The sequence below is a fragment of the Poecilia reticulata genome, linkage group LG2, assembly GCF_000633615.1.
Source record: "Poecilia reticulata strain Guanapo linkage group LG2, Guppy_female_1.0+MT, whole genome shotgun sequence".
Taxonomy (NCBI): Eukaryota; Metazoa; Chordata; class Actinopteri; order Cyprinodontiformes; family Poeciliidae; genus Poecilia; species Poecilia reticulata.
The window spans coordinates 25,237,759-25,249,482 of NC_024332.1; the positions used below are offsets into that span (position 1 = coordinate 25,237,759).

The window sequence follows — 11,724 nt, forward strand, 5'->3', positions numbered from 1 at the left end:
TGTTCTTGCAAAAAGGCTAAGAGAAAAGCCCCTAAATGAACTTCAAGTGGTTGGAGGAAGAGGCTGTTGGTTGATTGTGTGTTTATGATTTAATTTTTGGCATTTTTTTATTGTTTTATAATCGAAAATTTTAACCGGGTCACAAATGACCCGAACACCACAAAAGTCATTTTTTTCACCAGAGCACTTTATAATTTAGTAAAAAAAAAATAATTATTTTACTTTGTTTAAATGGAAGTCCCTGACAAAGTCAAAAAGTTTCAACACAAAAAACAAATGTATGAAGTACTTTTATGCATGCTAAAACTCAAAACGGGTCCGTAGGGACCCTAACACCATAGGAAGGTTAAAGAAAACATTGAACAAGTGAGCAGTGGGTCAGTTATGCTAGCCTAACTGTTGCTAACCTTCTATTGACTTTGATAACCTTAGCATGTGCTGCGCAGTTCGGTGTGTTTTGGTTCCGTTAGCACTAAACAACCCGCCACCAAGTAATCAGTAGAGCAGCTGTTTATTAAATCAGCTAATCAACCGCTGCTGTGCTCAGGCGAAATCTTATTAATAATCACAATATAGACATTAAGTCTGACAGCATAATGCAACAGACTGGATGTTCTGTTTTGGTGTTTTTGCTTCTTTTTTGTGTGGGAAATGTTTGTTTTTTGGTGTTGATTCCCCTGATCGGTAATCTCTGCTCTATCTGCTTGTTGAGCTGTTGTCTGTCAGTTGCCATTGAAATGGGTCGTGTAAAGCCGACACACAGAGCGAGAAAAAGGAGAATAGAAGTGGTGTTTGGTTCTTCACATGTTTATCAGCTTTATTGTACCTTTATTGTGGCGCTCTGTCTGCAGCCGCTGCAATTCCTAAAAGTTAAACAAGCAACAAAAACTGAACTAATCATCAAACTACGACTCCTGCAGCATATTTAAAATAAAACGACTGACCAGTGTAAGATAAATTTGATCCTTCTTGCATCTTGACAGAACTAACAGAAACAAAATTGTTTATAGATTTGTATCACAGACAATTTATCAAATATCAGTTTTCTCCTCTTTCTTTTAAGTTGTATTTAATAGATATATCTGATAACGAATGATGGCGCTACGAATATTTTTGTGACAGATTTCTGCTCGTCCTGCATTGGGATAAAATGGTTTTCAGGACATAACTCAATGAATCACATAGCGACTAATAGGCGCTGTCCAATCCAGTAATACATGTCAATTAGTAGGAGTATGAAAGACATAAAAATAATTAACTATACTATATTAAGAAATTATATTTAATCCTCAGTGGTACATGAATGCAAGTTAAAACATTTTGCAACAAGTAAATCAAGTAAATTAAGTCCAATATTAGGTCTGTGTAAGCTAAACGTGAGAGTGAGATGTTCTATATATATATATATATGTATAGTATGTGTATATATACACATACTGGCATATGCTGCCACCCCTGAAAAAATCCCTGCCACCCTCTTGCCACYCCATAAATATCTTTCTAGATCCGCCCCTGTGAGTGGGGAAACAGACCTGCTGGATCAGTGGGGGGCTCCAGGCTGACCGGGGGGTTCAGGGCCCAGTGCAAGTTCCTCTTGAACTCCTGCTGGTCTTCAGTGTGGATCAGCTCAAACACACTCTGGTGCATCACATCAGTCTGACGGGAAAACAACACAGCCTTCAGGACAACAGATCTCCAGATTTACACTAAAATAGTTCTGAGGAGGTTCAAATATCTACATATATTCACTGAAACCCTTAAATTAAAGGTAGCCTACTGAAGGTTCTTCAACATCTTTCAATTGAGTTCTGATCGGTTAGTGTCTAATTTGGGCTCATAATAGTTGGTGGTTTCATAGCGAGGCTTTTAAATGTACAATCAGCAACAACTTTGTCCACATCCTTTAACTGTACTTTAAATCAGCTGCTAGGGAAAAAGAACAACAAGTATCTATACCAGACCAGTTCAGATCTCTACCAAACCTCTGTCTAGAGACAGAGGATTGGTTTTCTGTTTGACTCTTCGCAGATGTTTTCATTAAGAATCTTACTTCTTCAACCCTAAACATTTTCTTCTGTTGCCCTTTAATAATCCCTCTGCTGGTCTTCCAGAAACACAAGGTGTTGAGATGAACTCCACATTCTAACTCCTATATGCTCCACCAGACATTTCAAGACAGGAGAGCGTTGGAGTCCGACAGCCTTGAAGTGAAGCCAAAAGAAATCAAGTGTCGCTTATTATTTAGTTCAGATGGCTGAACCGAAACCAGAAACCTGCTGGGACCGTCCAGAACCAGCATGACCCAGCTTTGGACGTGAGCGGACCAACCCTCCCGGTGGGGAGGAGTCACGGCCAGGTCAACAGAAGGAATTCTGACAGACAGAAGTGTTGTGTGAAATGCTTCTTAAACATTCCTGTTGGCCATATCTGGACCCTGGATTGGTGTCCGGTTCACTCAGATCAGCACAAAGAACCCAATGAGATGAACTGAGTTCTTGTTATTCTTCCATCTGAAGAAAGACTAAATGGTTTAGTATAATTTCTCCAAGTCTGAGGTAAAGAATGGATGCATTCTTTACCTAAGATGATCCCATTATATTAATCTACACTGTTAAAGCAGATAAAGTGTCTGACAAGCCTTCAGCACATGATCCAATAACTAACTTTAAGCTCCAGTCAGAACAGTGCTCACTCTCATTAGTCTGGGTTCGTCCTGCATCAGGTTGGGGTAGTTTGGTCAACAGGGGGAGACGGGTCTCAGGCGGGCGGGTGAAAAACCAGAGGTGAAAGGTGATGATCACACCTGATGCTAAACGTACGACCCGACTGTACGCTCCTATCCAGAGTGTGAACATAAACCACAGCTTCCAGTCCAGGGTTAGATGCTGGCGCTGGTTGTGATGGTGTGAGACGGGCCGGCGGATCCAGGTTAAATTTGTAAGCATGTTGTCTGAAATAAGATTAGGCTGAAGGAAGCAGCGCTTTGTTGTGACGCTAACTGGATTACACCTTATGGCCCATATGTGCGTTTGGTCTGCTCCTCTGCCCACTCAGGGACATACATTCACTACTGTGGATTTAAAACCAAAGATTTACACACACTGTATAAAAAGACACAGAACCATAGCATCAGACTGAAGAGACTTTTATCAAATCAGGAATTTATGAACTTCTTAGTATTTGGGAGAATTACCTTTAATGTCTACTTAGGTCAAATGTTTTGGGCTTTCTTCCTGTTCATCTTAGTCCGCCTGGATTTTGGCCAGTTCCACTTGACAGATCTGCTAAACCAGAAAGGCCACTAAAAAAACACCTCAGACTGTAAACCATGTTGCAACTAATATAATGTCAGGCTGAGGAACATTAGAAGACCCTCAACGTCCCAGAACCCAATTTTCTTGGCTAAAATCTTGAGATTTTGCTTTAATATTTATACATAATGATCTTCATGCTGCCACCTACTGAGATAAGTGCACCAGTCCCTCTTGCAGCAAAATACCCCCGCAGCATGATGCAACCAATTCCATCCTTAACAGTTCTTAACTTTACGAGTGCAAGTCCAAGAACAAGTTTTTCTATTATAAAAAACTTGTTCTTTATAATAGAACAAGTTTTTGGATGAAAAAACAACAAGGTGTCCAGCCATTGAGCATCATGGCTAAGATAATATGACACTGCCTTGTGAAACATATGGAAATAAATCACTGCCACACCCACAGATCAGCGTTTCAGTATTCAGACTTAGCTCTAAATTATTTTTGGAAAATGTTTATTTTTGTACATTTTCCATATCACATATCTAAAATATTCCCAAGAAAACAGCTTGTGATGATGAAACACCAACACACAATGCTTCTTCACACATTATTGGCTGACCAATTTGAGAATCAGCCAATCCCAGAGTGCCATTCGTTTTCCTTGATGCTGATTGGCTGAACCCCCAARAGTGGAGATAAAAATAGTTCTGCGGTTGAACTACTGTAAATGCATATTAAACTACTAAAACAGGCAGTTTTTAGGAGTATTTGGAGTATTTTGAGATTCTGTCCATTTGTTCTTGAATAAAGAGTGCATCATTATATCACCCAGCTGATAAATTGGCCCAGATTTCCTTCATTTTGGGAGATCAGTGATCAACTGATACTCAGATGTGAAACCAATGTTATCTTCTTCTACAGAGGTCAGATAATCAATCACTGTCAGGTCACATCTGCACAACTGTGATCAACAACAGTCGTCCAACTGTTGCCATTTTAGAAACTTTGTTGCTATATTCGGCGACTTTTCAGACAAAAAAAAAAAAAAAACAATATTAGCGGTTTGACTACCAGAGTCTAGGTGTGATGGGTGAATACCTGATGGAAGCCGAGGTAATCCTGGATGGTGTGAGAGCAGAAGAAGATGTTTCCTTCAGACGTGACCACCAACACGAAGCCGTTCAGAGCCTGCAGAGAGAACAGCATCTGCTCCTTCATCATGCCGTGATTCTGTTCAGCGCGGTGTCAGAGTCCAAATTAGGTGAAACACATGAAGGGAAACATGAATCTGGTACTCTGGATGTGGAATAATCCCATCTTTAGATCAGCTTACTCCAATGTTTTGTTTTCATTGGATGGAAAAGGCATAAGCGTAATCTGTTTGCAACCTCTGTTTCACCCTGAGCTTTTTTGACTCAAATCAGACTCCAGTTGGATAAAAAAAAGCCTTCAGATAAGAGAGAAGAAATGGGCCAGCAGCGGATAAAACAGGATAAAAGACAAAGGAAACTGCAACAGAGGAGATGAGACTTCAACCCCAGGCTGACAGGGAGGAGGAAGCATCGGAGCGGAGGTCAGGTCAGGAGCAGGAGGAGGAGGTCACCGATGGATGACTAACACCTCCATCGCCATCTTCAAGGAGCCTCAGGGTTCAGTGAGGAGGTGATGACACTGAATCCACATCCGTCTCACTGATGAAGATCATGTTTACAACCATCAGCAGAACCAGCTCCTCATCCGATCCGACACATTCCCCCCGCTTCTCATTTCCATCTTTTTTTCCAACTCTTGGTTTGAGCATCAGACTCAGGCTGCTGAATAATTCACAGGTTGGAGCGAAGAGGGTCAGAAATCTGATTTATATTCTTTTATAATAAAATTCACACCTGGCTTCTGGCTTTAGTCAAATTCAAGTGAAAATTTGTACAATTTGTAGCAATGGAAAAAATAAAACTTCTCCAGTTCTGATCCAATGTGACAGCAAAACAATAAAAACAAACCAAAAAAATATTTCCATTTTCCCGATTTTTCCGCTTTTTCTTCTTGGGAAGATTTCTTGTAACATTAAGACTTTTTGTAAAACATAAAATCTTATCCTGGCCCTCACATTTTGCGACAGAGTTGAGCTGAATTCAAAGTCCAAATAAATAGATGCAGCTGTAAAGCAAGATGGCCGCCACTGGTTTCACTCAGGAGGGCATTATAAAAAAACAAAATACAAACAAAAATTTGTGTTCCTGCCCTTCTGTGCAGAGCCGCTGCTCCTCCATCAGACCCAAAACAAGCAGCAAAGCTTCACCAACATGCTGTTGAGACCCTGAGGGTAACAGAGGAACCCACCTGAAGCAGAAGCTCGCCCTCTGATATGCCGCCCTCTGCGGCTCCCGGCGTCATGCCGCCGCCGTCTCCATCGCTGTTCTTGCTGATGCCATTGGGAGGTTGGTGCTTCAACGCCTCTGTGGGAGGAGACAGGAACGAGTTAGAGACACTGCACCAAAGGATCCTTTGGGGTTTTAGGAATCTATAATTAAAACTCACCAAGTAAATAACTAAAATTATACCATGAGTTCTTCAAGGAGCTTGTAGAAAAATAAGACTTTCAGCTGCTTCCATCCACAGCCTCATGTTTCACACAATAATCAAAGTAAACCAACATCTTCTGGTTCCCTTCCATCAGATCCTTCTTGTTTCACCTGAGCAGCCATATTCCTCCATGACCCTAAATACTTTAGCATCTTATATGCTTCCTGATAGACTGGCCCGCAGTATGATGCTGCCACCACCAAGTTACCGTGTTGAAAGCTACAGGATTTTGTTTCCCAGAGGTATATGTCACTATCCAGTTCATCCGGTGTTTTGCTGTTCTGAAATTGTGGAAATTTCTCCAGTTTATTGATAATTTTCTGCAAAAATGGTCAAAAACGTTTAATTATTGTGATTCTAACTCCTACCTGCATATGGCAGTATTTCTTAATTCACTGTCAACTTATGTATATAAAATATGTGATCAATACAGCAAGTAATAAAAATTGACAACTTTAAAGAATAAAAATATCATCTGCTGGTAATTTTCTCATTTTTTTTGTTCTAAATTTTGATTTTTATTACATTTGGTGAAGAAGGAAGTTCTGTTCAGCGACTTTTTCACAGGTTTTTGCGTCATTGGTTCAGAAATAGAAACAAACAAATAAACAAAAATCATATTTGGTTTTGAATTAAGCAAAGTGTTACATACAAATGTTCAGGTTTTGTTCTATTAAGGTTTCTTGACTCCAATATCTAATCATAAGACAGTAAAATCTTTAACTTTTTATTGTTTTTAATGCCTAATTGGAAGTGAAAGGTAAAGCTGAATATTCAGAGAAGATGGCATGTTTTAAAACAACTGAAGTGGCTAATTTGTCCCCTTTGACCTTTAATACACTCAGTATGCCTTCTGAAGCAGCAGGTTCAGACATTAATAGAAGGGGAAGTCTTTGAGAATCCAGAGGTCAGGGGTCAAGCCTTCTCCTGAACCTGATCCAGATTCACCACAGAGGTTAAAACCTTTGAAGCTGATCTTTTTATTTCCAACAGAAAACATCACCATGGATGCGGCTCAGTCTTGCTACGATAGCAGCATTTCATCTGGACTGTCAATAATTCAGAGCTGGAGGAGGCAGAACGGCTTTTTAGTCGCCTGACGTCAGGAACGGAAACGGGGGAAGAAAAACCGCCTGAGGCGGGCGATGGCGAATGGGAGGGGACGTGTGTTGGCACAACGGAGAGCGACGAGCATGAAAACATCCGTTAAAAACGTCACAACAGACGGCGGCGAGCAGAAACACACCAGCCTGGTGAAGACAGAACGTCACGGATGGACAGAACAGAGATCTGCTTTCTGCAGCTGAACCTAATCTGAGCGACAGTTCATCAGCAGCTGTTTTGAGGGGACGATGACACACACCATAACCTGAATAACCCCCATGCTACGCTACACTCTAATGGCGCTGCAGACCGGAATGAATTATTCAGAAAAGAGCAACTAAAACGGCTCGCTGTTTCTGTCTCCCTGATTTTTGACATTTAATGTGATGTTGCTCATACAGGACTCACACATACAGGACAAACAACATTTAGTTAAAACTCATAAGTACGTTTCTGGTGAGGAGGTGAACAGGTTGTTCAGAGGGTTTGGTTGGTTTAATGTACAGAGAGAAACAGAACCACAGCAGCTGGAAATGGAACATGTGTTGTAGTTTTGGTCCCAAATCTAACAGTCTACCAGATTATCAGGTGTGAAAACAGTGTTAGTGTCGATTCATCCAAAGGTTCTTCTCATCACCCCCAATTCAACGTTCACACTCACAAGTAAAAATGACTGGCAACAAAAGCACAATTATACAACCGTACATCTTTGAAAAGCATTAGTAGAGTCTCCTGGACAACTAATGAGAATGCAGCAGGTGGTTCCTGGATGGTTAGTCGGCAACAAAACACTTGTCTTATCCAGCAGCAATTGTACAGAGCATACAGCACTAAAACCAGATAAATAAAGATGTTGGGGTTGCTAGGTAACAGGCTGGGTTTGGATGGGGTTGCTAGGTAACGTCACAGTTTCCAAGGAATGTGACTCAACAATCAGGAGGGTTTTGAAACAGCTCATTTTCCAGTCACCAAAAAACATGAACTGATTGCCTAAAAACAGCTGGGTGGCTGTTTTTAAGAGCTCAGACTGATTTTAGAAGCAGCAGAAACCCAAAATGAAGTACAAAAATGTACAAAATATGAATTTTACATAACAGATTCTCTAACTTTCTGACTGTGACCTCTTGAGAAAACTCCTCTGATCTTCCCAGGTTCTTGTCTCTACACTGCAGTTTTCCTGCAGGATGCCGGCGGAGAGCGGACTGTACTTTGTTCACGCCGTGCCCCCCTCCCTTTAAAGGCCCATAAGCCTCCCCTGAGTGGATTATCCCCCCGTGTTTCTGTTCTTTCATCTCCTCAGCGCCCGCAGTAATGGGTCCGTCTCCCCAGACCTACATTACTGCCCGGCTCAGCCTTCAGGACGGGGTCGGCTCCTGGCCACGGGCGAGAAGAGGCAAAGTCCTGGTGGTTTTCTCTGCTGTCTGGATGGAAGGAGGTCAAGCAGAGTTCAGCCACTTAGATGGAGATGGAGGCTCTGACCTAATTCTGACATGGAGGGCTGGATGTGTGTTCAATATAAACCCTCTATTAAAATGTTCCCCACATGAAGAGCCGTTCTGGTTGAGAACGCTGGAAGATCTGGTGGTTTTTGGAAGAATTTTCTACCTGAAAACATTTAACTAGGTCTGTCAACGCTAAGACTTTAACTCATGTGATTAATCTAAAAGGTTTAACCTTTTTAGATTGACCTAAAGCCTCTTACAAAGTTTACAGCAGAGTTTACAATTTGACATTTCAAACATAAATTTGCTTATTGAAACACTCATTTTGCTGCTTAAATGAGGAACTTTTGGTTTTGGTTTATTTAGTAAAACTACACTGAAAAGACTTTTTTGTGTCACAAGTCACATGATCAACAACCAGAAGTTGCCACTGGTGCAAGAAGAAAACAGGAAGTAGCTGCAATATCATGGTGCAGCGTGTTTTAATGATTTATTACGAGAACAAACTTATTCATGTGATTTTAGTTGCATTTCTTATTGCAAAATTGTGGGGGGGTTTCATTTTAGCTGAACATTGACAATGTTTTGCACACATTTGTAATGGAAACGCAGCTGCTGTCTAATTCTGTGGTCAATGAAGAATTGTCGGCCACAGAACATGTTTGGTTTGAGACAATAAAACATTTTCTTAAAAAATTTATATTAATTTTCAGGCTTAGAAAGTTAATCAACGTATAGATATAAAAAAATTAAAACTAGTTTTATCCTGCAGGTGTGTGTCGCAATAATTAATAAATCAGTTAATCACATGATAAATTTAAACAAGCTCAATAATTTCCCTTTTAATGATTTATTGTTTTTTTCTTTTCTTTAATAAAAAGAAAAGAGGAATTCACTTAATTCTATTTGTTGTTTTTGTTGCTTATTTTGGATATTTAAAGTGCCTCCTAGTTTCATTGTTAAATGTTTATTAGAATTGATTAGAGTTTATTGATCTTTGACAACATTAAAATTATATTATTTGGAAAAGGTTTCAAAAAATTATTGTTTATTGCAATAAACTTATCAAAAATCAGCCTCCAATGTGTGCATGTATGTGTGTGTGTGTGTGCGTAGAACCGACTGTTCTTTTAGCTCATGTTGGATGAATTTTTAATATCAACACTTTAAGACTCACAGTGGAGCCAAATCTAAGCTAAGGTAGCTAAAAACAGAAGTAAGCAGCTGGAGACTCGATTCATTATCACTGACCAGAACCAAGGCGGCCCGTTTCTGAAACCCGAGCCTCTGTCTCGTCTCGACCAGCTTCGCTCAAGTGTGTCTCTGCATGTTCCTCACCTGAGAAGAAGCTCTTGGTGCGCAGGTAGCTGACGCTGAGCCTCAGGATGGACAGCTTGTCCAGGCTGGAGATGACCTCCTCTGGGAAGGGCAGAAGGCTGGCCAGTCGGTCCAGTTCTGAGTTCAGCCGGTCGCGGTGCCGCTTGGATGGGTTGGTTTTGGTTCCCTCAGTGGGAACGGGTTTAACTCTGGAGGTCAGGAAATACCAGCATCAGGAAAAAACGAAATCCTGCACACCAACCATTTTGCATGAAGGTCAAAATATGTGGTGACTTCTGATGAATGTTGCTGGACTGGAGTTTATTTTGGGATTTCAGAGTAAAGGGGCATGGATGCGTCAGTAAAAAAAAAAGAGAGAAAGCTATAAAATGATCTGTGATTTAAAAATAGAAAAGACCTCTGATATTATGGTCAGAGGTCATTATGCTGCAAAATGAGGAACAAAAATCAAAAATATTACAAAAGAAAAATGATCCACAAGAAGCAAAAAACTAATCAGCAAATGGACAAAAAGATTAGACAAAAATGAATCCAAACAACAACAAAAAACAGCAAAATATCAAGAAGAGACAAAAACATATTATATAATGACAGAGCATTCACAAAATGACAAACAGGTTTAAATAAAGAACAGATATATTTAGTTAGAAAAAAAACCACAAAATGGTAATATGGCAAAAGAATCTAGAAAATAATCACATAAATGATTGAAGAAATCTCACAATTGTCATATCTAAAGAGGAAAAATATTTACAAAACCATAATAACACAAATAAATACAAAAAGAGGTAATAAATACACACATCCAGATAAAAAATCTTAATTTTTGGAGCAGCGATCACTAAATAATCAGAACGTACAGCAGAAAGAGTCACAGTAACGCTGTGGGGCCTCCTGCGCCCCGGGGCTCTAATATCTCTAGATCCGCTCCTGGATAATCTGATAATTAATGACGAGATAATTAACTGTCTGACCGGAGTGGCGCTTCCACTGCAGCCCACAGGGGGCGCTGTGCGGCTCCATAAATCCATTACAGAGCGATAATCCCATGTTTACAAACTGTCTGCCGCTGCTAAACGGGGACGACTTAAAGTGTAACTAATATGTTTTACATCTCCACAATTAGCGACAGCCTTCCTTCATGTGCGCACTTTTAGAACTCACCCTCTTTGCGCCGGTTTTCTGCGCTTCCTTCCAGCGTACATGTTTGCGTTCATTCAGGATCAGTTCAGAGTCGGTGAAGCGGGATCCGTCCCAAACAATCCGCCGGCGCTGCAGCGACGTTTCTCAGTTTCCACTGCGCTGGTTTCACTCATTCCGCACCAGTACCGTCAGAAACAGCGCCAAAAGTCCGACTGCGGCGGCGATTACTGCACAAAACCGGGAGTCCCACCGGAGCGCAGGTGGTTCTCTCCGTTTGCGCGCAGTCAGGAAGGTTTCTGGCGCAGTTTTGTTGGTGTGCGTCAGATCCAGACGGCGCCTTAAAGCATCCCGGAACCGGGTGAACTCATCCCGGTGGAGTTCAGGCTCCTGCCTCCATCTGCGATTCTTCCTCCTCTCCCTCCTCCTCCAGGATCTCTGCTGCTCTGCGGCCGGAGAGGCTTCCAGTGATCTGATAAGACCTCGGGAGCGCGCGCGTGACGTCAGAGTAATAATTATGTTGAATTAAACTTTGAAAAATGACAGAAATATTTAAGTTTCATTCAGTCAGCAGATTTCTGGTTTTAGACTGGAAGTTAGATAACTTTAAAATAAAAGTTTACACCAAGTTTTATTTGATTAAAGTCAGCTGCAACCACAGGAGCCTTCCGAATCCTTGCGGAGAACGTTCTCTAACAGGAGGTAAACTGCATAACATTTTTGAAAATCTCCATGAAACGTTTTGTTTAAGTTCTGTTCAGGTTGATGGGCTTTACAGAACCTTTAAGAAGCAAACTTTGGTTCCGAAAGCATTCGGGAGCGCTGCCTTATTGGGTTTTAGACAATAAAATGAATATTTT

The 11,724-nt window shown here is 40.9% G+C and overlaps 1 protein-coding gene across 1 annotated transcript in view; it reads right to left on the reverse strand.

Annotated features, from left to right (window-relative positions):
• Positions 1 to 11,324, reverse strand: part of LOC103457262 (aryl hydrocarbon receptor-like) — a 23,617-nt gene extending 12,293 nt beyond the window's left edge. The window contains exons 1-5 of the mRNA XM_008397274.2: positions 10,889 to 11,324; positions 9,725 to 9,912; positions 5,598 to 5,713; positions 4,356 to 4,445; positions 1,533 to 1,656 (exon numbers count right to left, since the gene is read on the reverse strand). Coding sequence (XP_008395496.1) covers positions 1,533 to 1,656; positions 4,356 to 4,445; positions 5,598 to 5,713; positions 9,725 to 9,912; positions 10,889 to 10,941 — 571 coding nt within the window. The 5' untranslated portion in view covers positions 10,942 to 11,324. The remainder of the gene's footprint in view (positions 1 to 1,532; positions 1,657 to 4,355; positions 4,446 to 5,597; positions 5,714 to 9,724; positions 9,913 to 10,888) is intronic.
• Positions 11,325 to 11,724: the final 400 nt, after the last annotated feature.